This window comes from Nothobranchius furzeri, chromosome 12 (genome assembly GCF_043380555.1).
Source record: "Nothobranchius furzeri strain GRZ-AD chromosome 12, NfurGRZ-RIMD1, whole genome shotgun sequence".
NCBI classification, from domain to species: Eukaryota; Metazoa; Chordata; class Actinopteri; order Cyprinodontiformes; family Nothobranchiidae; genus Nothobranchius; species Nothobranchius furzeri.
In genome coordinates, this window is record NC_091752.1 from 62547196 (window position 1) to 62574284 (window position 27089).

The following is a 27089-nucleotide window of genomic DNA, read 5'->3' on the forward strand; positions in this document are numbered from 1 at the left end:
TTCATTACAAATCAGCTTGAATCCTTCAGTCATAAACTAAACCGCGGACCTGGATCAGGACCATCCCTACTCCACCCACTGATAAGACCAACCTTTGGTCAGGCAGCCACCTGACAATCGTTAGAAGACCATGTGAGAGTCAGTTCAGTTCTTCACAACAACAAAGTGAAGCCAGGTTCTGGTCAGAGATGGTTCTGAGGTAGGTTTCATTACTGAACCTGGATGATGGACCAGAAACACCAGATGCAGCTCAGATGGTCTGGTGGTTTTAGTTACAGATCCCAGAGCTCTCTGTGTTCCTGCAAATAAAACACATCCAAAAGTTCTACCACAAGTCATCTTTGGAGAACTCCGTGGAACCAGGATGAAACAGGACAGCAAAGTCAGCTGGACAGGTCTGCAGAATCATGGCTTGGAGCTGGAGATGACAGAAACAACCAACACAACCCAGGTGAGTTTGAGGGTTTATTCCCATCTGCTGATTAATCTGATCAAGCCTACAACTCCTGGTGCAGTCCGGATCTCTTCTTGTCTTCCTGGCTTCCCTCAACAAGTGGTTCTGGTTTGGCGCTTCTCCAGACTGTCAGGTCTGAAGAAGGTGTTCTTTGGACATTGGCTAATTTTTCTCTCTTGTCAGCAGCCTGTCACAGAGACACAAACACTAAAGAGAACTCAGTTTAACGGGATCATTGAAGGCGTGACTGAGAATAACCAAAGTGAAAATGAATGAAGAAAGTCTTTGAACTGATTAAGAACACTGGATGTTCTCAGGTCTCTATTTATTTCCAGAAATGTGGATCTAAAGCTCAGCGGACTCCTCCAGAGACCAGATCCCCTGGGTTCATGGCTGCACCTCACTGGGCATCTTACTCACAACGCCGCTGGAGGCAAAGCAGAAGAAACTTACTTGGTAAGTGCATTAGCTTTGGTTCTGTCCACTCAGCTGCTCAGCATTTGGGACTCAGTGGCTTTTTTCCATTTCAGGAGTCCATCTGGAGGCAAGGTACAGCGGCCTGGCTGAGGCTGAGCAGGACCAGAGGGATGAAACGGACACCAAAAACATCAGCCAGCAACTCAATGAAAAACTCCTGGGTCACTTCAGAGAGCTGGCAGCTAACAACCAGGAGACCGACCAGGTAGGACTAACCAGGTTTGACTGACTAGATAGGACTGACCAGGTAACTCTGACCAGATAGGACTAACCAGGTAGGACTAACGAATTACTTATTCACAGGGATGCAGTCATGTATTTAATTATTGAGATATGCGATTGTTTGTTTTGCACTATCCTACATGGTGCTACTGTAGATCATTTTTTAATGTATATATTGCATATCATATTTCTATTTCACCTGTTCCTTTGTCTCTGCGACTGCTTTGAGCATGTACATGACACAAGAATTTCCCTCGGGATAAATAAAGTTGTTCTTATCTTATCTTAACCAGGTCTGACTGACTAGATAGGACTGACCAGGTAACTCTAGGACTACAATGACAAATGTAATCACTTACGCAATGAAGGACTCTCCACATGGCTTGTGAAGTCACAGTGTGTGTGTGTGTGTGTTCAGGTGGATTTTCAGTTCCTGGACCATGTGATCGCAGATGGAGCTGATCCAAACAGCTCGGACAGATTTGGTCAAACTGTCCTGCATGAGGTGATGTGTCTGATGTTTCTTCTGCTTGGGTTTCCTGTGATGTAATTACTGGCGTGTATACGTGGACGGGGGTCTCCAGGTACCTGTGTTTTGTCTCCTCATCTGAACTCAGGTGTGTGTGTGTGTGCGTGCGTGCGTGTGTTCAGATATCCAGGGCTTGGAGTGTGGATGTGATGAAATTCTTTCTGGACCGGGGCGCAGACCACCTTCGCTCAGACCAGTTTGGAGTTACTCCTCTTCATGTGGCCTCTGCGCTCGACTATGAGGATATGGTCTGTTTCTTGCTGGACCAAAAAGGTTTGTGTGGTGGTCTCCAGGGTCAACACTGAGCAGACCTCTACCCTTCAGGGAGAATAATAAAAGTGCAGTTTTGTGTTTCTGTGCTTTATGTCAGCTGATCTAGGGGCTTGCACCATCCTGGACCAGCAGACTCCTCTCCACTATGCTGCAAAGAATGATGCCGTTGGATCCATCAGACTCCTGCTCCAGGCTGGAGCCTGCATCACCTGCACCGACTACAAAAACAGAACACCTCTTCATCTTGCCGCCAACATGGGTACTGCGGACTTCATCACCAGTGACAGTGGCGTAGCAGGTTTTAGCTAGTCCCAGTGCAAAATCATTTCCCCGTGTAAACTTGTCTTCTGTTGGTTTGCACTTACACTAGAGGTCCTCTAGTTCCTAGTTTCTCTTTTAACCCTCCCACTGTCTTCATGGGTGACCCCGCAAAGAAAGTTGACCTTTGCGCAGGAATGATGGTTTATCCCTTGAGGTCCATGTGGCAGGGGTGAGGTGGTGCTCATTCCTCACCCCTGCACCCAAGAAGACAGTGGGAGGTTTAAACCTTGTGTAATAAACCCCTATGACTCTTTTATGACAAGTGCAAGGATTGGGCCCTTTAAACAGAAGAAGTGTTACGGCCCGACCACACAGGTTTCCTATGGGGACGTAACAACAATAACACCAACATTTTTTGGCCAACATTTTTATCTGAGTAAAATTTTGTTCACATTTATGAGTCGACTAATCTGTAATAGTTAGAGTGTTTTTTTTTTTCTTTTAAATCCCACGAAAGAGAAATTTGGGTCTCAGAAGGCAAAAGTTGAATTTAACATAATTTAACATCACCTGGTCCCTGGCCCATGAACAAAAATACTATAGTTTAGCCAGAACGTCTGACCCAGCAGCACCATGTTGTTACGAGTTCTTATATCTCTCTGTCCACAAAAAGGAGACGAGTCTGATCATCATCATCAGTAGGCTACCTGACAGTGGCTGTTTCTCACAGCTGGTATCCACCCTAAACCAGTTCCCCCAACATGTTCATGACAATCCCAAATGCACTCGAGTTACGTTTCATTAGCAAACACACAGAACACACCATGGACCATTAATGCGTCGTCACGTTTCTGATTTGAGATGCGTCCTCATCTCTGCTGTTGCAGCTCTGGCTGGCTGACTCTCTCTCTCTCTCTTCTGGGCCCGCGGGCCCTGTTGTACCGCACCGGTTGCACCAGATGCACCATACACCAGTGACATCACAGTTAACCACTGACATCATGGTGACTCTGCTTGCAGAGCGAGGTGAAGCAGCTCGTGTCCTGTTGGAGCTCGGGGCAGACGCAAGGGGGAAGGACTCTGATGGACAGCTTTGTATAACCGCTCTGATTGGTCGAATGAGTCATGTGGTAAAGAAGGACATCCCACTGTGGGGCATCAGCTCAATAATTGGCTTGTCTATGTTGTAGTGACATGGTAGTCTTGTGTTTAGGCTCAACTGGCACTTGGTCAGTTCCACGTGACGGACAAGATGACCAGGCAACAGTACTTTTACCTGAACCTGCTGGAACCAGAACTACACTCAGCCGAAGACAGTCTGCAAGGTACCATAGTCCGATACTTCATCTTAGGTTATCAGACTGTCCAACATGTCTCCTGGACTCAGAGCGTCCAACTATGGTTTCTGTGTTGCAGAAGCTGGAATGACAGAACTCACCTCTCCAGTAAGACTGAACATTACTCATGGAAAAGGATGGAATTGAAAGGAAACATTACAGATTACAGACAAAACATTACAGATAACAGATTAGATATTACAGATTACAGACTAAACATTACAGATAACGGATTACATATTACAGACAACACATTACAGATAACAGATTACATATTACAAATTACAGGCAAAACCTTACAGATAACAGATTACATATTACAGATTACAGACAAAACATTCAGATAACAAGATTACATATTACAGACAACACATTACAGATTACATATTACAGATTACATATTACAGACAAAGCATTACAGATAACGGATTACATATTACAGATTGCAGACAACACATTACAGATAACGGATTACACATAACAGACAAAACATTAAAGATAACTGATTACTTATTACAGATTACAGACAACACATTACAGATAACAGATTACATATTACATATTACAGACAAAACATTACAGATAATGGATTACATATTACATATTACAGACAAAACATTACAGATAACAAATTACATATTACAGATTACAGACAACACATTACAGATAACAGATTACATATTACAGACAACAGATTACAGATAAAAGATTACATATTACAGATTACATTTACAGACAAAATATTACAGATAACGGATTACATATTACAGATTGCCGACAATTCATTACAGATAACGGATTACACATAACAGACAAAACATTACAGATAACTGATTACATATTACAGATTACAGACAACACATTACAGATAACAGATTACATATTACATATTACAGACAAAACATTACAGAAAATGGATTACATATTACAGATTACAGACAAAACATTACAGATAACGAATTACATATTACAGATTACAACGGTATTACAGATTACAGATACCACATTACAGATTACATCTTACCTATTACAGACACCACATTACAGATAACAGATTACATATTACAGACAACACATTTCAGATAACAGATTACATATTACAGATTACAGACAACACATTACAGATAACAGATTGCATATTACCTATTACAGACACCACATTACAGATAACAGATTACATATTACAGATTACAGACAACACATTACAGATAACATATTGCATATTACAGATTACAGACAACACATTACAGATTACATATTACCTATTACAGACAACACATTGCAGATAACAGATTACATATTACAGATTACAGACAACACATTACAGATAACAGATTGCATATTACCTTTTACAGGCACCACAGTACAGATAACAGATTACATATTACAGATTACAGACAACACATTACAGATAAAAGATTACATATTACAGATTATAGACTACACATTACAGATACAGTGGAAAGTATTCAGACCCTCGCTATTTTTTCACTCTGTTATATTGCAGCTGTTTGGTAAAATCAGGTAAATTCCTTTTTCCTCATTAACGTACACACAGCACCACAAACTGTCAGAAAAACACAGAATTTTAGAAACCAATGCATTTTTATTTTAAAGTAAAATAAAATAAATGCCCAGCCCGAACCGGATACATGGGCTCGTCCAACTGTGGACCCACCACCCGCAGGAGGAACATGAAGGGTCCGGTGCAATGCGAATCGGGTGGCAGACCAAGGCGGGAGCCTTGGCGGTCCAATCCCCGGACAAGAAAACTAGTTTTTGGGACATGGAACGTCACCTCGCTGGCGGGGAAGGAGCCGGAGCTTGTGGCAGAGGTTGAGCGGTACCGGCTAGATATAGTCGGACTCACCTCGACACATTGCATTGGCTCTGGAACCCGAGACCTGGAGAGGGGTTGGACACTCTACTTTGCTGGAGTTGCTCCGGGTGAGAGGCGGAGGGCTGGGGTTGGCTTTTTGTTAGCCCAGAGACTCTCTGCCTGTGTGTTGGGGTTTACCCCGGGGGACAAGAGGGTAGCTTCCTTGCGCCTTCGGGTCGGGGAACGGGTCCTGACTGTTGTTTGTGCTTATGGGCCAAATATCAGTTCAGAGTACCCACCCTTTTTGGAGTCCCTGGGACGAGTGCTAGATAGTGCTCCATCAGGGGACTCCATTGTCCTGCTGGGGGACTTCAATGCTCACGTGGGCAATGACAGCTTGACCTGGAGGGGTGTGATTGGGAGGAACGGCCCACCTAATCTGAACTCGAGCGGTGTTTTGTTATTGGACTTCTGTGCAAGCCGCAGTTTGGCCATAACGAACACCATGTTCGAACATAAGGATGCCCACCGGTACACTTGGTACCAGGGCAGCCTAGGTCACAGGTCGATGATAGATTTTGTAGTCGTATCATCTGACCTGCGGCCGTATGTTTTGGACACCCGAGTGAAGAGAGGGGCGGAGCTGTCAACTGATCACCACCTGGTGGTGAGTTGGATCAGATGGCAAGGGAACATGCCGCGTAGACCTGGCAGACCCAAACGCATAGTGAGGGTCTGCTGGGAACGCCTGGCAGAAGAACCTGTCAAGACGGTCTTCAACTCCCACCTCCGGCAGAGCTTTGACCACGTACCGAGAGCAGTGGGGGACATTGAGTCCGAGTGGGCCTTGTTCCACTCTGCGATTGTCGAGGCGGCTGTTGCTAGCTGTGGTCGTAAGGTGGCCGGTGCCAGTCGTGGTGGCAACCCCCGTACCCGCTGATGGACACCAGAGGTTCGGGGAGCCGTCAGGCTGAAGAAGGAGGCCTACAGGGCGTGGCTGGTCTGTGGGTCTCCGGAGGCAGCAGACAGGTACCGGATAGCCAAGCGGGGTGCAGCAGTGGCAGTTGCCGAGGCAAAATCTCGGGCGTGGGAGGAGTTTGGTGAGGCCATGGAGAAAGACTATCGATCGGCTCCAAAGAGGTTCTGGCAAACTGTCCGGCGCCTCAGGAGAGGAAGGCAGCAACTCGCTCACACTGTTTACAGTGGGGATGGGGAGCTGCTGACGTCAACTGAGGCTATAGTCGGACGGTGGAAGGAATACTTTGAGGAGCTCCTCAATCCCACCAATGCGCATTCCGAGGAGGAACCAGAGCTGGGAGGCCTGGGGATGGACTGTCCGATCTCGGGGGCAGAAGTTGCTGAGGTAGTCAAACAACTACACAGCGGCGGAGCCCCGGGGGCGGATGAGGTTCGTCCTGGGTATCTCAAGGCTATGGATGTTGTAGGGCTGTCATGGTTGACACGTCTCTACAACATTGCGTGGTCATCGGGGGCAGTTCCTAGGGAGTGGCAGACCGGGGTGGTGGTCCCCATCTTCAAGAAGGGTGACCTGAGGGTGTGTTCCAACTATAGGGGGATCACACTCCTCAGCCTCCCTGGAAAGGTCTACTCCAAGGTACTGGAGAGGAGGGTCCGATCGATAGTTGAATCTCAGATAGAGGAGGAGCAATGTGGTTTTCGTCCTGGCCGTGGAACTGTGGACCAGCTCTATACCCTTGCAAGGGTGATGGAGGGGGCATGGGAGTTTGCCCAACCAATCCACATGTGCTTTGTGGATTTGGAGAAGGCTTATGACCGTGTCCCCAGGGGCACCCTGTGGGGGACGCTCCAGGAGTATGGGGTGGGTGGCTTTCTGTTAAGGGCCAGTCAGTCCCTTTACCAGAGGAGCGTGAGTTTGGTCCGCATAGCCGGTAGTAAGTCGGACCTGTTCCCAGTGAGGGTTGGACTCCGCCAGGGCTGCCCTTTGTCACCGGTTCTGTTCATCACTTTTATGGACAGAATTTCTAGACGCAGCCGTGGTGTGGAGTGTGTCGAGTTTGGTGGCAGGAGAATCTCGTCTCTGCTTTTTGCGGATGATGTGGTCCTCCTAGCTTCATCCAGCTCTGACCTTCAGCTCTTGCTGGGTAGGTTCGCGGCCGAATGTGAAGCGGCTGGGATGAGGATCAGCACCTCCAAATCTGAGACCATGGTTCTCGACCGGAAAAGGGTGGCTTGCCACCTCCGGGTCGGGGGAGAGGTCCTACCTCAAGTGGAGGAGTTTAAGTATCTCGGGGTCTTGTTCACGAGTGAGGGTAGGAGGGATCGGGAGATCGACAGGCGGATTGGTTCGGCGTCTGCAGTGATGCGGACGCTGAGCCGATCTGTCGTGGGGAAGAGGGAGCTGAGCCAGAAAGCCAGGCTCTCGATTTACCGGTCGATCTACGTCCCAATCCTCACCTATGGTCATGAGCTTTGGGTAATGACCGAAAGAACGAGATCGCGGATACAAGCGGCCGAAATGAGTTTCCTCCGTAGGGTGGCCGGGCTCAGCCTTAGAGATAGGGTGAGGAGCTCGGACATTCGGGAGGGACTCGGAGTAGAACCGCTGCTCCTCCGGATCGAAAGGAGCCAGTTGAGGTGGTTTGGGCATCTGGTCAGGATGCCTCCTGGACGCCTCCCCGGGGAGGTGTTTTGGGCATGTCCTGCCGGCAGAAGGCCCCCGGGTCGACCCAGGACACGTTGGAGAGGTTACATCTCCAATCTGGTCCGGGAACGCCTTGGGGTCCTGCCGGAGGAGCTGGTGGACAAGGCCGGGGAGAGGACGGCCTGGAGCTCCCTAATTGGGATGCTGCCCCCGCGACCCGGACCCGGATAAGCGGAGGAAGACGACGACGACGACGACGACGATAAAATAAATGTACATATATTTTTTTAGGGAAGTCATTTGAGTGGGTGGGCCCTGGTTAAAGTGGGTGGGCCTAATAGCCACACCCCTGATCTGTGTGCAGCAGGTACCAAAAAGCAGCTTCACCCTGTTTGGTTTTGGCCCGGGGTTCTACTAGGATCTCTGAGCGCTGCTGGTTGTAGACACTCTTAGATTACAGGTATTACATGTGAACAGATTACAGACTACTCTTCTGTGGTCACCAGCTGCAGGTCGTCGTTCAGGAGGGAAAACTGGACCTCATCATGAATCCTGTCTTTCTCAAACTAATCCAAGTCAAATGGAAACTCTATGGCAGGTAAATGTTTCTGATTGGTTGTATTTGTTTGACATCATCACTGTTGTGCTTCATGTCTGTTTGTATTGTGCTACAGGTTTGGTGCATGGCTTCTACTTGTCCTCAACTTCCTGCTAAATGTTTCTTGGACAACCGTCTCCATCTCTGTGTCTGTCAACCGACAGTCTCCTTACCGCTATGTCTTTCCCCAGGTACTGTGTCTGTCTCTCAGCTGCGTCTGATCGGTCTGTCTTCCCTGTCTTTACCTATCTGACCTGGGTCTTCCTCAGGACTGGTGGCGTGTTGTCCTGGTGGTCCTGGCACTCCTGCTCACCTTGGGTGAGGTGTGGAGGGAGGTGCAGGATATCCTTCATTCAAAGAAGAAGTTCCACTTGAGGCAGCAGTGGATGGAACGTCGTCTCCAAGAGGACCTGAAGTGCTCACATCCTATGTGGCCTCAGGTGGGATACCTTTTCCGATGACATCATCAAGACAAATGTGTTTACTGTGTGCAGGTAGTTTCAGATTCAAAGCTCTGTTTCACTCATCCTTGGCCCCACTGAGTCTGAAGCAGTTTTCCTGATTCTGCTCTGGTTTTGGCTGCGGAACACGAGTTTATCCAGCAGCAACTAATAACTGTCTGAATCACTTTAGCATCATGAAGGAACCTGAAGGTCCTCTTATACAAATATGCCAAGTGGACCAGCCACAGCTCAGGCAATTACCTTTCTGACAGCATGGACCATGGACACTGCTGTAGGATCTGTCTGTGAGAGGCTAGAAAAAGACCATGTGTGTTTGCAGGAGAGACGTTTTCTTCTGGATGAGACTAAACGGATTCACAAGATGAGGGGAAGCTATAGCCAAGATCTGTGGTACGAACACACACTCTGGCATCTGTGTAAATGGCCTGTATTTGTAAAACACCTTCTTAGGGTTCTACAACCCCCCAAGGCGCTTCACAACACTATCAGTCACACACACATTCACACGCTGGTGGGGATGAGCTGCGATGTGGCCACAGCTGCCCTGCCGAACTCTGACGCCACTGGTCTCTCCGACCACCTGTGTGAAGAAATTAGTGTCCACATCAAAGGACTTGAACCAGGTTGTAATCATGACTCATGACAGATCTGACTCTAGGATTTACTCTAGTCACATTGCTCGCTTGTTCTTGTGATGGTTGCACTAGAGTTCCAAGATGTTACATTTGAGCATCAACATTGCAATGCACATGAGCATTATAGTCACATCGCAGGTCCCACGGCAGTGACGGGCTCAACATGCTTTCATCTAAAGTTAAAGGTACCAGACATGCAGCAATCCACCGATCCCAATCCTTCCTGTGGTAGCAGACCACAGGTAGGGTTGGGTACCTTTGACATTTGAATCGATTCGGTACTAATTCCCGGTACCTAGGAATCGATACCGGTACTTAACGGTACCAATCTTCGATACTTTTGAGTGTTTATTATTTTAATTCTCTTTTATAATTAAATATATTTTTTTCTCAATATATAACAATATTTGATAAATATCACAATAAATAACATTCAACTGTTTGTATTTTAACATCGTCCTTGTAGTTTTATAAGCTGAAAATTAAACTGAAGCAAACATCTTTACTGTGAACTAAATTTACTGTGTATCATCATTCCTTTTACCGTCCTTTGATTTTTCCTACTGGGAAGTTAGAATTTCCGAGGAGAAAGCGAACGCACCATTAGCTGACAAAAACGGTCAAACGGTGGCAATGGAAGCTAACATATCAAGCTAACGTTATCTTAAACAGTTTATTTAGCTGCTGGAGCAGATTAAAACGATGATGCCTCACACTTAGATCATTGTCCCTGGTTTCATCTTCACCCAATCACCCGTCGCATTTAGTAAAGTGAAGCCAAACTTTAGAGCGCGTTCATGTTCTTCTAGTCAGAAATTCGGAGTTCCGAGGAGAAAGCGAATGCACCATTAGCGAAACGGAAGCTAACATATCAAGCTAGCGTTATCTTAAACATTTTATTTACCTACCGGAGCAGATTAAGATGAGGATCTCTCACTTAGATCGTTGTCGCTGGTTTCATCATCACCCAGTTACCCATCACATTTAGTGAAGTGGACCCAAGCTTTAGCTTGCATTCTTTCTACCATGCTGCTCTGTTTACAACTGGCTCGCAGCAAGTGATGACATAACGCTCTTGCGCATGCGCAGCTGTCTTGGCAAGTTCTCGTTATGAAGGACGGGTACCGAAACGAGGCACCGTTTGAAATGACGTGAATCGGTGCTCGGTCGGTACTATGGAATTCGGTCGGTACCTTAAAAAGTACCGAATTCGGTACCCATCCCTACACAGGTGTGTGTGTGTGTGTGTGTGTGTGTGTGTGTGTGTGTGTGTGTGTGTGTGTGTGTGTGTGTGTGTGTGTGTGTGTGTGTGTGTGTTTGCGTGTTGTTTTTACCTCATTTTCAGGAGGTTTCCCTAGTTTGTTGGTGGCACTGAGCTGCTGTAATTTTGAAGTTACGAATAAACCAAGAAAGCTAAAACCTGCCTTTTTTTCACCAACAACAAACCATATTAGCTAGCACACTAGTTATATGGTTACAAAGGTGCATCACACCAGGAATTATGGCAGAAAAGATGCAGATAACGGGTCGAAAACATAAAAATGAACAAGCATTGTACATACCTAAATTTTGGATGTAGGGCTTAGGGTGGAATGGGAGTTGAACCTTAAAAATACAGAGCAATGTTCTCTTAGACTCAGTGACTTGATGCAATTTGCTGGGTTCCTTATATAGGAAACATTTTTTCTGATTGGCTTAATGAACTGACCTGAATTGGAATGTTTATTACGTGAAGTGCCTTGAGACGACTCTTGTCGTGATTTGGCGCTATATAAATAAACTTGAATTGAATTGAATAGAACAAGTTCCCTCTTAGTCAAATGTGTTAATTCTCCAAAAGTTAAATGTACAACTGATTATTAAATGAGAATAATTTGATTAAAACTTGATAATGCTGAACCACATTGATTGCCTATAATTGTGGCAGAACGTGCACAGCTGCGGGGGAAAGGGAGACGACAGACCTGGTTGACGTGTTAGGTGCGGCAGAAGAGACAGCACTGGGGCGAGAATACACAGGTTCTGCAAATGACTGACCAGACTTGTTCTAGATGTATTCATAGAACACGGACAGAAGGCCCTCCATTCCCTAAGAGAGGCGCCGACTGCAGGAAGCAGCAGAGCAGCAGAAATAGTAAAGAAAATGTGCAGAAGGGTGGAAGCTGGTGTGTGGTGCTTTCTGTGTGACAATGTGTAGTTTTTATCGTTAATCTCTGGAAATATCCATCAAAATGTTGTTGAAAATGAACTAAATGATACACAGTTGTTGAAAAATATTGACTGCTTCTTAACATATAACCATAAAAATCAGGTCTAAAGTACATGGGAGCAGGTATCTCTGGGCAATGCCATGTTAGATGTTATGTTTTCTTCTACGGGAGCCCGTGAGGACAAAATGTATTTCCTGATTTGTAACAAACGGTTACAAAAACTATGACCATTCATAAACATTGTTGCCAGCAATGAAAGGAAATCTGGTGTGATTGTCAAATTGCTGAAGTTTGCACTCCCCAGGGCAAACAAACATTGTTCACAAATCAGTCTAAATGTGTGATAGTGAGCACCTGCGCTTTGCTGAGATGATCCATCCCACCTCACAGGTGTGCCACATCATGATGCTGATCTGACATCATGAGTAGTGCACAGGTGTACCTTAGACTCAAGCCTTCCAGTCACCCCAAGTCTCCCAGTCTCAAGCCTTCCAGTCACCCCAAGTCTCACAGTCTCAAGCCTTCCAGTCACCCCAAGTCTCCCAGCCTCGAGCCTTCCAGTCACCCCAAGTCTCCCAGCCTCGAGCCTTCCAGTCACCCTAAGTCTCCCAGCCTCGAGCCTTCCAGTCAACCCAAGTCTCCCAGTCTCGAGCCTTCCAGTCACCCCAGGTGATCCTGTCTTGAGCCTTCCAGTCACCCCAGGTGATCCTGTCTCAAGCCTTCCAGTCACCCAAGTTTCCGGAGATCCTTCCTTGTCCTCCTCCTCCAAGACCCCCTGTTCCCCGTCGCCGGCCTCCTAGGCTTCTTTGGTCCCGCCTCCTGGCTCCCAGTCGCCGGCCCTCTAGACTTCTCCGGTCCCGCCTCCTGATTCCCCGTCGACGGCCCCCTAGGCTTCTCCGGTCCCGCCTCCTGGCTCCCCGTCGCTGGCCCCCTAGACTTCTTTGGTCCCGCCTCCTGGTTCCCCATCGCCGGCCCCCTAGGCTTCTCAGGTCCCGCCTCCTGGTTCCCTGTCGCCGGTCTCGCGGGGTTTTCTGTCCCCTCCTCGCCTGCCCTTTTTGGGTGGTGTTTTGTTGATTCCCTCCTCTCCCTCCCTCTGGTTTTCTCGTGTCCTGTGTTTTGTTTTGTGCTTGTTGTTTGTTGTTCTTGTTTTGGGCGTCTGGTATCCGCCCCTGGGGGGGGGGGGGGGGGGGGGTACTGTCATGGTCTGCGTCTGCCCCCTTCTTTTTGTGCTTCCTGGTGTCCTCCATCCCTCTCTAGATTCCCTTTTGTGTCTCATAGCGCCCTCATGTGTCCTTGTCTTCGTCTCAGTCTTGTGTCTTATGTGGTAACCGGTACTATTATTCCTCCCAGGTCCCGTGTCATCTCATTCCTCCCCAGCCCCTCCAGGTCTTCATTTTCTGTGTCCTTGTAGCCCCCAGCCTCTCAGTCCCCTGCTCTGTGTGTGTGTGTGTGTGTGTATGTATGTGTGTGTGTGTGCTTGGTCATTTCCCAGTTCTGTTTATAGGTGTCAGAGTTTTGTGTGTGTATGCTTGTCCTGTTTATATTAGTGCATTTGTGTGTGATGGTATGTGTGTGTGTGTGTGTGAGTCCTTCCCTCAGTCTCTAGGTTTAAATTTTGTAATTTAGATTTATCTGCCCTTCTCTGTTCTGTTTCCCCATTTAGATTATTATTGTCACCTGCCTTCCCTCCAGCAGCTCACTCCGCACACCTGCTGCCTGTTTTCCTGATTGCCTCTCCCAGTCTATTTAAGCCCTGTCTTGTCTTTGTCTTGTGTCGGTCCATTAATGTTTGTTGATTCTGTCAGTTTAGTCCCTCTGTGTTTAACCAGTTTCTTGATCCCCAGATAATAATCTGCTTCTTGACTTTTTGGCTTTTTGGATTTTGACTCCCAGTTTGGATTACCTTGGTTTTTTGGCTCACCCACAAAATAAAGACTTTTTACTTAAAATCTTCATCCCTGCCTCCGTGTCATCCTGGGTATTGCATTTTGGATCCACACCACCGTATCTTGACATCCTGATTGGTTTATCATTAGTCACTTATTCAGTAAGCTGGTTGGGACCATTAATGTAAAGTGTTAGCCTGACCAGCCAGCCCCAAGCTTCCTTATGAGAAGCATGGGGCTGGGAACTCTCCTATTCAAATAACCCCACCCCCTGTGAACTCTGAGCCAATCGGCGCTGAGCAGCGTACGTCACACACCGCAATGCCAAGTTTCTCATAAACATGGTGGCTGAAGCGGAGTTTGCTGTGGCTCTTTCCTCTGTTCTAAATTACTTGGACATGTCTTTAAAACAAGAATAAGTAGAAGCGCTAAGAGCCTTTCTTCTAAAGAAAGATGTTTGCACCGTCGCCAGACGCCAATTTTGACCACAGCTTAAAAACTACTGCGTTGCGCGGTACAGTCGGCATTTCTGCCTTTTTTCTGATGGTTATTTCTGAGCTGGCTAGTCCTACCCCTCATGTGCCCCTCTGACTGAGAGTAACCAGACTAGTTCTGTGCAGACAGAGGACGAGTCTGGCAGGCCAGGCTTGTAAAGTGTTACCAGGCTTGGAATAGTGAGTTGGACATAATTAGCATTTCCAAGTGGTTTTGAAACCATTTACTGGGTCTACAGCTATCATTGTAGTCAGTGACTCGATGCCGTCTGCTGGGTTTTCTTACACAGGAAACTTTAACCTATCAGAACAATGCACTCAGAAGTAGGTTATTTTGGAATGTTTGTAAAGTGCCTTGAAACGGTGCTATATAAATAAACTGAATTGACTTGAATTGCTAATAGTCTCTTGTTGTAAATTCATATATTTTTCTATATTGCAATACGTACATGGATTAGAAAAACTTTGCAAAGTAGATTTCTTTTTCCTTGTGCAGTCCTAATTTCTAAAAGTGTTTTGTTTTTGTTTTATTGCCTTCCTGCAGGAACATCTTTGATTGGCTGGTTTACTCCCTGCTGATTGCTTCCTTCAGCGTCCATGTGACCGATGTGCTCCAGCCGTCTGCTTCTTTGCACACGCTCAGTCTGCGGCTGTTTTCCATCTCCATCATCCTGTTGTGGTTGCGACTCATGAAACACGTCAGAGCCTTTAGGTACACAACACTATATCAACACAACACACTTACAGTAAAGGCGCAATTGAAATGACCACTGTCTCCAGTGTCTTGTTGAAATGTGAGTTTATGACTAACAGCTGGATGTTGTGCAGGCTGATGGGGCCATTTATTGTCATGTTGGGGAACATTGTTGAGGATGTGATGCGTTTCCTGTTCCTGTATGCTGAGATCTTCATCCCCTATGCCTGCAGCTTTTGGATCATGTTTGGAGGTCAGACCATCTCTGTGAATGGATAAATGTCTTTATTACCACTGAAATAAGACTACAGTAAAATAAAGAATGACTGAAAAATTAAAAGTGGGGTTTACTGAAAAACCTTTCTCAGTGGCCTAGTGGTAGAGTGTCCGTCCTGAGACTGGGAGATCGGGGGTTCGACTCCTGGTCGGGTCATACCAAAGACTTTGAAAAAATGGGACCCAATGCCTCCCTGCTTGACACTCAGCATTAAGGGGGTTGGATTGGGGGGTTAAATCACCAAATGGTTCCCAAGCGCGGCTGTGTCTGCAGCTCACCGCTCCCCCAGGGGATGGGTCAAATGCGGAGAATAAATTTTGCACACACACCTGTGTGTGTGAGACAACTAATGTGACTTTGACTTTGACTTTAAAAGACTCCAAATCCTGCCATTAGAAGCCTCCAGGATGCAGCCACACCCTCAGTGAAAGGAGGCACCTGCTAATATATGCAAGCAAAATGGCCTCCACTTCTGATGTAGTAGTAAATTTTATTTATATAGCACTTATCACAGACATAGAATCACAAAGTGCTTCACATAGATCAAAACAAAATAAAACAAAGTCATAAAATCTTAAACAGATTAACATCATAAAATCAAAATACTCTCAAAACAGAATTAGATAAACATCAGAAAAAATAAAGTCATAAGATTATAAATTTTCATAAACAGACGAAAGATTAAAATTTTGAGTTAAAAATAAGAAAATAAAAGGCTTAGGTAAAAGCAGATTTAAATAAAAGGGCCTTTAGCTGTTTTTTTTAAAGTATCCAGACTGTCAATGCTGCGTAAGGATAAAGGAAGATCATTCCAGAGTCGGGGGTGCAACAGTCTGGAAGGAGCAATCGCCTCAACTTTTATATCTGGTCTTTGGAACTTCTAGAAGGTTCTGGTGGGTGGACCTGAGGGCTCGGGTTGGAGCATAAGGCTTTCTCACTTCAGTAATATAGGGAGGAGCTTGACCATGTAGAGCACTGAAAGTTATAGTCAGAATACTAAAATTGATTCTAAAGTTAATGGGTGATAGGAGTGATGTGTGCTCTTCTGTTGACTCCAGTTAGAAGCCTCACTGCAGAGTTCTGGACCAACTGAAGGCGGTCAAGGGCTTTTTTGTTAAAACATGTGAAAAGTGTGTTACAGTAATCTAGTCGGGAGGAGATGAAGGCATGGAGAACCATTTCAAGTTCATGTTTTGACACCAACCTTCACAGTTGGAGATATTTCTTAAATGATAAAAACAGTTTCGGACCAATGTTCTTGAGTGGCCTTCAAGAGACATTGATTGGTCAAAAATAACACCCAAATTCCTTAAGTTTGTCTTGACAGCAGAGGATAAATGACCAAGTTTTAGACTAATCAGGGGAACCATGCTGTCAGAGGCAATGATCAGACATTCAGTCTTTTCAGAGTTTAACTGAAGGAAGTTATCTTCTAGCCAGCTGGTGATAGCTGTTAGACTCTAGTAATTCAGAAAGTTTATAGAACTCAGAATCCTTAAAGGACCAGTACAGCTGAATATCATCTGCATATAGGTGATAAGAGACATTATGAAAAGAATCAAGTATCTGTCCAAGAGGGTGTATGTACAGTAGAAACACCAGTGAACCCAAAACAGAGCCTTAGGGTACCCCACAGAACAGATCAGTAGAATCTGACATGATTTAGTTTATACAGACACTGTAACTTCTGTTACTGAACAGTTCCAGAGATCCCCCCCCCCCCCCCCCCCCGAGTCACTAAGTCTGTTAATTAAGGTGATGTGATCAACAGTATCAAAAGCTGCAGAAAGATCTAACAATACTGACACTGTGAATTCCCCGTTGTCTGCTGCCATCATGATGTCACTGGAAACTTTAAGCAAAGCGGTTTCTGTTGAACGCTTTTTACGAAAACCAGACTGCAATTTATCAAAACTGTTGTGTTGTTTCAGAAAAGTTATCAGTTGATCTGACACAACCTTTTCCAATATTTTAGAGATAAAGGGTCATTTAGAAATGGGTCTGTAATTTTTAGGCTGAGATGAGTCCAAACTTGTTTTTTTAAGTATAAGTTCAATAACTGCATGTTTGAAAACAGATACAGAGCCAGATGGGGTGAAAAACTTGCCCTGATATTTCTGATTTTATTCTCAAAGAATGCTAGAAATTTGTTACAGTCAGACCTTGAGTAAACTGATATAAGTGGGGCGTGAGGTGAAACAATCTGGTTTATGGTGTCAAACAGGACTTTAGAGTTATTTTTGTTTACAGCAATCCGCTGAGCAAAGTAAGTGGCCCTGGAAATTTTCACCGTCTCATTCAGAGATGTTATCAGTTCTTAAAAGAACAGCCTGTGACTTTCTAATCTAGTTGAGTTCCAACGTCTCTCGGCTCTGCGGCATGTCCTTCTGAGACTGTAAATGTTTTGATTAATCCAGGGACTTTTTCTCTTGCTAGAAAAAGTAACCTGCTTAACAGGAGCTACTTTATCTAAGATACTGCAGCATTGTTTATCCAGTGACTGGATGAACAAGCTTGGATCATCACCCTGAACTGAGCTGCTGTCAAATAATCTAGAAAATCCATCCACTGCTGACTGATTAATGATACGTGTCTTTGATTTTAGGTTGTGAGGGACAGATTCAACATTAGATAGGACAATGAAGAAAATGCAGCTGTGGTCACTCACATGAACCTCTTCAACATGTAAATGATTGATTTTTAGTCCCAAAGAGAAAACAAGATCTAGAGTGTGGCCCATTTTGTGTGTGGGGCTGGAAACGTGCTGCTCTAAGTTAAAAGACTCCATAATAGACATGAACTCCACTGCTGTGCTACAATTAGGATCATTAATGTGTAAGTTAAAATCACCAAGGATTAAACCTTTTTCTAGTTTGATCATTGATGATAGAAATTCTCCAAATTCAGAGAGAAAAGGGCCAGCTGGACCGGGAGGTCGGTAGATTAAAATACAGTGAAATACATTTTGTAACCCTACTTTGATGAACTGACATTCAAAAGTTGTAAAAGGGCCATTTTTCACCAGATTACAGACATGTTTGTCCTTAAAGACCACAGCAAGACCTACACCACGACGTGTCGGGCGTGGTGTGGTAAACACAGAGCAGTTTGCTGGACATATTTCATTGAAATGTACAAAATAGCCATCTTGCTGCCACGTCTCCGTAAGAAATAAATAGTCCAACTTTTCTCTGGTGAACAGCTCATTTAAAATAAAGGATTTGTTTGAGATTGAGCGGGCATTTAACAGGGCCCACTTAACTGAATCCTGGAGAACATTTGTCTTCTTAACCTGTTGGAGAGGGATGGGTCGTAAACATCTGGTGTTCTGGGTTCTCCGGCCATGAATGCAGTTTATGTCTTTGCTGGTTGATAAATGAACTGGAATAGGGAAACTTTTGGGTTTGTCAGCAGAAGACATTTTGGGAATTGTCACCTTTGTAAGACACACAGAAGACTGTTGCATCATGGGAGGACTGTAGGGTGTGATGTTATTTGAAGTGGAGGTTTGAGCAAAGGCCAAAGAAGGTGAAGATCTCTGGGATATAAACCGTCATGTCTGTGGAAGGGAATCCACCATAGATATATATCTATGGGACTGCACAGCATACCGGAAGGTAGCTGTTAGCATGCTTGAACCATGTCGGTTAGGGTGAATCTCGCCTCAAAAAGGAGAAACGGTTCCAAAACAGGTTAAAATTATCGATGAAACCAAAACTGTGGGACTTGCAAGCAGACTGAAGCCAGGAGTGGAGAGAGAGCAGACGGCTAAAACGTCCATATCCATGAGAAACTGTGGGGATCGGGCTGGAGATGAAAACAGACATTCCACTGCTCTTCAGAATGTCAAAGAGATGGTTAAAATGCTGATTTTAAGATCCTTCTTCTCACATATAAAGCTCTTAATAATCAAGGTCCATCATACATAGGTAATCTGATTGTTCCATATGTTCCTAACCGAGCACTTAGCTCTCAGACTGCAGGTCTACTGGTGGTTCCAAGAATATCTAAAATTAGGATGGGAGGCAGATCTTTTAGTTATCAGGCTCCTCTCCTGTGGAACCAGCTCCCAGCTTTAGTCCGTGAGGCAGACACTTTGACTACTTTTAAGAATAGGCTTAAAACATTTTTATTTGATAGGGCTTATAGTTAAAATCTGATGTTAGCCTAAATCTGGACAAGTGGGGGATTACAGGGAGGTGGAGTGTACAGTCGGTAAAGACGGCTCTCCCTTGCCCTGCCTCCAACAAGACTACATCTAAATAGGATAGATTATCCAGAGTTAACAGGATTCTCTGGAGGTTACTTCCTGTTAAAAGGGAGTTTTCCTCTCCACTGTCGCTGCATGCTTGCTTAGTATGAGGATTGCTGTATAGTCACTGACACTAGTCAGTGACTTGATGCAATTTGCTGGGTTCCTTATATAGGAAACATTATTTCTGATTGGCTTAATGAACTGTGAATTGGAATGTTTATTATGTGAAGTGCCTTGAGACGACTCATGTCGTGATTTGGCGCTATATAAATAAACTTGAATTGAATTGAATTGAATTGTTGAGTGATGACAGACTCCCGGCGTGTAACATCGTTTGATCCCACATGAATGATCACTCTTTTAACTGAAGCTGGGATGGAGTACAGCTGACCATGAAGTTTATCCAGGAGAGCAGGTACGATTGCTGATGGAAAACATCTCGTCATGACGTTAAAAAAGCGGACATTCCTGATTATTGAATCACCTACCAGCAAAGTGGTAGGTGAAAACAGTGAACGAGGTGTAGAGGGCTCCTGATTTGTGTTCCCGTGGAGTAGTGGAGGATTCTGGGGTTGGGTTCCTGTGGTGTTGTGGAACTGGAGGGTTTGAGGTGGAGGGTTTGCCGTGGAGGAGCTCACCTCCTGAGCCAGGGCAGGAGGTCCAGCAGAGTGTCGACGCACAGAATCCTTTAGTATTTTGTGTCGGGCATCAGAGGTTGAGGTCTGGGGGGGAAGAGACTGCTGAGGTTGCTTCTTCTGGACTACAGGCTCCTGCTGGATGGGATCAGATGGTTGAGAGGGAAGAGGAGGCCTGGAGGAATCAGCTGGTTGTTCCTCAGCAAGTGGAGAGAAGCAGTTTGAAAGACTGAGGTCAGGTGGGGAGTTGGGATCAACCACAGGGGCTCTCCTACGGCCACGTACCACAACCTCTGACCAAGATGAAAATTGGTCAGGAGTAGAGTTGGAAGTCAGATTTCGTGGTGCAGAGGGATCCCAAGGAATGGTGTCTTGAAGCACAGAGTTTTGCATGGATATTTTATCTTCAAACTGACTGACAATTGTCTCAGACAGTGCAGGAAAACAAGATCTAAAACTATCCAGCACCATTTCCTTCTTTTGCAGTTCAGCAGTCGTCATATATCCTCTTTAAGGTTTTCAATTATTTTATTTGCTTTAGAAAGCATAAAGGCATCATTGTGGGGCAGATGCAACGGGAGGGCAGACATTCAAGATAGCTCCAAGGTTGCTTACACTTTAGCTGAGCTGCCTTTGTCAGATCCGAAAGATTTGTATTCCAAATAAAGGTCCAAGAAGTGAAAGAATCCAACAAATAAACAAAGGTCCAACAAAGTTCCAACAAAATCACAAAATCCAGAGATCAGTGACAGGAAAAAACAGGTTTTAGGAGGAATTAGAGCAGAAAAAGTAGGAGCTGAAGTAAACACGTCAGCCTCATCTCAAGGTCCAGATAACCCCTATGGTTAAACTCTGATGTTATTGTTTATTTAAGGATCCCCATTAGTCTTCACAATAGCGAAAACTATTCTTCCTGGGGTCGTCATCATCTTCCTCCGCTTATCCGGGTCCGGGTCGCGGGGGCAGCATCCCAACTAGGGAGCTCCAGACCGTCCTCTCCCCAGCCACCTCCACCAGCTCCTCTGGCAGGACCCCAAGGTGTTCCCGGACCAGATTGGAGATGTAACCTCTCCAACGTGTCCTGGGTCGACCCGGGGGCCTCCTGCCGGCAGGACATGCCCGAAACACCTCCCCAGGGAGGCGTCCAGGAGGCATCCTGACCAGATGCCCAAACCACCTGAACTGACTCCTTTCTATCCGGAGGAGCAGCGGTTCTACTCCGAGTCCCTCCCGAATGTCCGAGCTCCTCACCTATCTCTAAGGCTGAGCCCGGCCACCCTACGGAGGAAACTCATTTCGGCCGCTTGTATCCGCGATCTCGTTCTTTCGGTCATTACCCAAAGCTCATGACCATAGGTGAGGATTGGGACGTAGATCGACCGGTAAATTGAGAGCCTGGCTTTCTGGCTCAGCTCCCCCTTCACCACGACAGATCGGCTCAGCGTCCGCATCACTGCAGACGCCGAACCAATCCGCCTGTCGATCTCCTCATCCCTCCTACCCTCACTTGTGAACAAGACCCCGAGATACTTCTACTCCTCCACTTGAGGTAGGACCTCTCCCCGACCCGGAGTTGGCAAGCCACCCTTTTCCGGTCGAGAACCATGGTCTCAGATTTGGAGGTGCTGATCCTCATCCCAGCCGCTTCACACTCGGCCGCAAACCTACCCAGCAAGAGCTGAAGGTCAGAGCTGGATGAAGCTAGGAGGACCACATCATCCGCAAAAATCAGAGACGAGATTCTCCTGCCACCAAACTCGACACACTCCACACCACGGCTGCACCTAGAAATTCTGTCCATAAAGGTAATGAACAGAACCGGTGACAAAGGGCAGCCCTGGCGGAGACCAACCCTCACAGGGAACAGGTCCGACTTACTACCGGCTATGCGGACCAAACTCACGCTCCTCTGGTAAAGGGACTGAATGGCCCTTAACAGAAAGCCACCCACCCCATACTCCTGGAGCGTCCCCCACAGGATGCCCCTGGGGACACGGTCATAAGCCTTCTCCAAATCCACAAAGCACATGTGGATTGCTTGGGCAAACTCCCATGCCCCCTCCATCACCCTTGCAAGGGTATAGAGCTGGTCCAAAGTTCCACGGCCAGGATGAAAACCACATTGCTCCTCCTCAATCTGAGATTCAACTATCGATCGGACCCTCCTCTCCAGTACCTTGGAGTAGACCTTTCCAGGGAGGCTGAGGAGTGTAATCCCCCTATAGTTGGAGCACACCCTGCCGTCACCCTTCTTAAAGATGGGGACCACCACCCCGGTCTGCCACTCCACAGGAACTGCCCCCGATGACCACACAATGTTGCAGAGACGTGTCAGCCATGACAGCCCTACAACATCCATAGCCTTGAGATACCCAGGACGAACCTCATCCGCCCCCGGGGCTCCACCGCTGTGTAGTTGTTTGACTACCTCAGCAACTTCTGCCCCAGAGATTGGACAGTCCATCCCCAGGTCTCCCGGCTCTGGTTCGTCCTTGGAATGTGCATAGGTGGGATTGAGGAGCTCCTCAAAGTATTCCATCCACCGTCCGACTATAGCCCCATTTGACGTCAGCAGCTCCCCATCCCCACTGTAAACAGTGTGAGCGAGTTGCTGCCTTCCTCTCCTGAGGCGCTGGACAGTTTGCCAGAACCTCTTTGGAGCCGATCGATAGTCTTTCTCCATGGCCTCACCAAACTCCTCCCACGCCCGAGATTTTGCCTCGGCAACTGCCACTGCTGCACCCCGCTTGGCTATCCGGTACCTGTCTGCTGCCTCCAGAGACCCACAGACCAGCCACGCCCTGTAGGCCTCCTTCTTCAGCCTGACAGCTCCCCGAACCTCTGGTGTCCACCAGCGGGTACGGGGGTTGCCACCACGACTGGCACCGGCCACCTTGCGACCACAGCTAGCAACAGCCGCCTCAACATATGCAGAGTGGAACAAGGCCCACTCGGAGTCAATGTCCTCCTCCGGCCCTCTCCTGCGCTTCCCCGGCTCACAACCTGCTCCCTCCTCCAGCCAGCAAACTCACGTCCCACAGTCTGCTGAACATCTCTGCCTATAACGGACCTCTGAATCAGAATCAATGCTCACCTATGTTCTCCCCCTTCTAGACGCTGAGCTGTCATAGCAGTACCTACCACAGACTTTTCTGTGCATCCTCAGTTCCTTCGTTCTAAATAAATCATTTTTTACCCCCCGTTCTTGGTCTGTGTTGCATTCTGCATGTCTTAGGTTAGGTACCTTCCTCCAGACATGACAACATTATTTAAATCTTCAGTATTTGAACTTGATGTTCTATAACAACAACATGCCAGTATGGGTTTGCAATATGGAATGTGCACCAGAATCCACAATGCTTTAGTGCCAGACCTGCCAAGATCATTTCTTATTTTAACCAAAATATCACTCTGTTTGAGTTTATTTGGCTTGTTATCATGATGGTTAGAGCACAGTCTCACGTTAGAGTTTTGTCATGAAAACACTGAGATACCTCACATACTGATGGCATCTAAAAAAATAAAAATTTTTGTCAAAATAAAGAATAATTTTAATCACATCTGAAATGTACAATCCTGGAATAACCTCATCCAAACAATGTGCACATCCTGTTTTCACTGATTGGATAGAAATCCCTCCATCAAACTGTGTGTGTGTGTGTGTGTGTGTGTGTGTGTGTGTGTGTGTGTGTGTGTGTGTGCGCGCGTGCGTGTGTGCAAGTTTACACCTTTGTGAACAATAGCATGGGATAAGTACTGTTTGCATTTCATGACAACCCTGATTTAAAGCACACTACAGGGTGCATTCAATTGCACATACAGCTATTTGTATGCTTTCGTTCTTTTTTAAACACAGAAACAGTTTTGTTTACCTGTTTGTAGCTACGGTTTCGCCGACAGCTGCCGGCTTCTTCAGGCTGACGCTGATGAACCGTAGCTACAAACAGGTAAACAAAACTGTTTCTGTGTTTAAAAAAGAACGAAAGCATGGATTTACAAAGACACAGCAAGAACACACCTAAGAAGCTATTTGTATTTCCTCACTGCTGAAAGCAGAACATAGGAGCTCTTTTGGAGTGATGCTTTAACTAAAGGTATCTTCAGTCAGACCACGCAGGGGCTTGCTATATCTATATGAGTTGTTCCAGGTGAGTCGACTGAAAGGAAGCCAGCTCTGCAGCAGCAGTCAGAGATCACCAGAGACCCGGCTAGAGTAAAGTGTTCTTAATCCAGTCCTATTATTGTTTGTTGTTTCATCGTTGTGAGGACCAGGATCAATTTCTAAACATCAAGGTCAGTACGTCCTCACTGATGATGATGTATGTCTCTGCAGGTTTGTCCACAGTTCCCAGCATGCAATCTGTCTCAGGCCTTCTCTACAGCCTGTACCGGATCACTCTGGTAGATGAATATGAGTATGCTGCCATGGTAGCAGTAGATGGTGTCATGGCTCCTCTGCTGTGTGGGACGTTTCTGGCTGCATCCTCCATCTTATGTGTCAACCTGCTGATTGCATTGCTTACTGACACCTTCCAAAGGTAAGGGTTCACAACTGGTCCAACAGCTGGGCCAATATTTTCATCAACATCCTGATCCAAAACCCAGACTGGGATTTAGGTGACTCATACAGACATCACCAAAATACCTGGGAGTCTTACTGACTGACTGACTGACTGATTGTGTTTTAGGGTACATGATAACTCAAAGGCTAATGCGATGATGCAGCAGGCAGCCGTCATCCTGCAGGTGGAGGACTCCATGCCCCGCCTCCGTTCCTTCTATGATGATCAGTATATCTCCAAACACTGCTCCCCATTGGCTGATGACTGTGATAACATCACAGTAAACCCTAGTTATCATCATGAAATGGGCCACATCAAGGCAGAAATCAAAGTTTGTATCACTAGAGCTAAACACTTTCCTTTTACTTATATTTACTGGGTCATAGTAGCGTGGGTTTGTCGTGCAGGAGACTCTGGACCAGTTCCTGGTTCTGCAGAGGAGCATGGAGGCAGTCAGAGGATCAAGGTGAACACCATCAAAACACAAAATGGCATTTGGTGCAAATGTGAGCAGCCAGTGTAACAGATCCACCTTTACTAGACTTCAGAAAGAAGATGATCAGCAGAGCCAACAGCTTCAGAACCAGGAGCGTCGGAACCAGAAACAGGAGCTCCAGACCCAGAACCAGGAGCTTCAGAACCAGAACCAGAACCAGGAGCTTCAGAACCAGCAGAAACAGGAGCTCCAGACCCAGAACCAGGAGCTTCAGAACCAGCAGAAACAGGAACTTCAAGCAATACAAGCAGAGTTGAAAGAGCTCCGGACTCTTGTCCAGCAGCTGCTTCAGAACGGGAATGAACAGACTAGGTGCAGAGATCTGCAGGACTTGAACATTTTCTAAGCTGCTAATAGAGAAGCTGCTGGTTGAGAAGCAGGTCACTGTTATAGGGGTTTCACATCGACCCGCATTGCCTATATTGTTTTCACACCAGAGTGGCCTGGTACTTTTCCTTATCCTACCGGTGGTGGTTTCAGCTCTTATCTCTCGGTTGGTTCGCTCAGGGCTGGTCCAGGCCAACGACTGTGACTGATTGGCTGGCTCAAATACACGCCTACCATTAGGGAGAGCCTCCAGCTGGCACATAGAATCAACCAGCAGGGGCTTCCTGCATGCATGATTCATTATCATTCTGGATGCTGAGACTAAAGCAGCTCTCTGTCTCCCTCTCGCTGCTGTGAGGAGCACACACACACCCACACACACACACACACACACACACACACACACAAAACCATATTCACCTTTGTTTAAAGGAGACACCACAGACTTTTCCTCACGCCCACGTGCTCTGAGATTTCCCCGTTCCTGAGATGTGTGTGTGAACAAACCCTACCGGTGCAGGAGCCGGACAGATGCCACCCAGCCTGCCCTGGTCCATGCTGGTCCAGATGGAAAACTGCCTTTAGCCTTGCAACCCATGCTATACGAATATAGATCCATTACTGCGTGACGTCACATGCCCACACCCCCACCTCCCTGCTCCAGGCTGGAGGGCACGAAGATGGCCCCTCCCCGTTGACCACAGTCATGTTGATCTGTCAGCTGTCAATAAACAGAGGTGAACAGCAGTGAAATAACATTTATCCGCATGGCTAAAGCCAGGCAGACACAGTGCAACTCGTAGCGTTCAGCTTAAGCTCAAACTGTACGACTTCCTCGCAGAACAAATCTCACGAGTCATTTGCTCTAACTGTACGACCCAGTTTTTGGATGCGACCTGACTGCTCACGCTGTGTGTCTGGTAGCAACACATCGGGCCTAAAACTATGTTAAAAGTAGTTTTACCACAACATGCTGGACTCTTTTTGTGTTGTTAGATGCCTGTCGTCTTTCGGGAGTGCTGCAGGAGGACAAAGGGATTTATGGGGTTGGAGGAGGAAAATGAAAGAAATTAAATCAAAGTTTTATCAGTTTGATTTGACATACCGGTAAACACGCTTTCTTAACAATCCTTGTCATTGTGTGCGAAAAAAAAGTAGCCCACGTGTTTTAGTAGGTGTAGAGATATCTATATGTAAATTGGGTTAAATTATAATCAATAAGATGTGATGATTCTATATAAATATAGAGTATCAACCTGATTGATCTTTGAACGTTTAACCAGAAGAATTTTAGATTCTTTGCTTATTCGGTGACCACAAACACACTTCGTATTAATTCAGACAGAGTCAAGTATATAATTAAAATAACTTTTATTTTCTAGGCTAACTGTAAACATGACAAGTTATGAAACGATATGTGAAATAGATGAATATGTGTGGATGGAATGTGGTGTGTGATTTTTATCAGAACCTTGTATCTGAAAGAAACGGAGTTCTGGGTGTAAATATTTTGGTCTGCTATAACTAGAGAGTTGATTTATTAATAAAAAAAAACATCAGA

General features: G+C 46.1%; 1 protein-coding gene across 2 annotated transcripts; it reads left to right on the forward strand.

Moving 5' to 3' along the window:
- Positions 1–107: 107 nt before the first annotated feature.
- LOC107396232 (transient receptor potential channel pyrexia) lies at positions 108–27089 on the forward strand. Of its 2 annotated transcripts, XM_015975837.3 has the most exons (20): positions 108–199; positions 273–451; positions 790–910; positions 985–1136; positions 1572–1658; positions 1805–1955; positions 2053–2214; positions 3237–3346; positions 3430–3541; positions 3633–3661; positions 8502–8593; positions 8670–8784; positions 8863–9033; positions 9377–9447; positions 14827–14994; positions 15111–15229; positions 24477–24681; positions 24832–25036; positions 25113–25171; positions 25247–27089. In XM_015975837.3, exons 2-20 carry the CDS (start codon positions 365–367, stop codon positions 25545–25547), a joined length of 2517 nt encoding a protein of 838 aa, XP_015831323.3. In that variant the 5' UTR covers positions 108–199; positions 273–364; the 3' UTR covers positions 25548–27089. The 2 variants fall into 2 exon arrangements, with proteins under 2 accessions (XP_015831323.3, XP_054590610.2); XM_054734635.2 differs by having other exon boundaries at positions 135–451.

Bases quoted from the DNA above. Each gene is read 5' to 3' on its own strand.
- LOC107396232 (XM_015975837.3), top strand. From the start codon at position 365: ATGAAACAGGACAGCAAAGTCAGCTGGACAGGTCTGCAGAATCATGGC. The intron at 1,137-1,571 runs GTAGGACTAACC...GTGTGTGTTCAG, and splicing joins ACAACCAGGAGACCGACCAG to GTGGATTTTCAGTTCCTGGA. The intron at 3,542-3,632 runs GTACCATAGTCC...TCTGTGTTGCAG, and splicing joins AGCCGAAGACAGTCTGCAAG to AAGCTGGAATGACAGAACTC.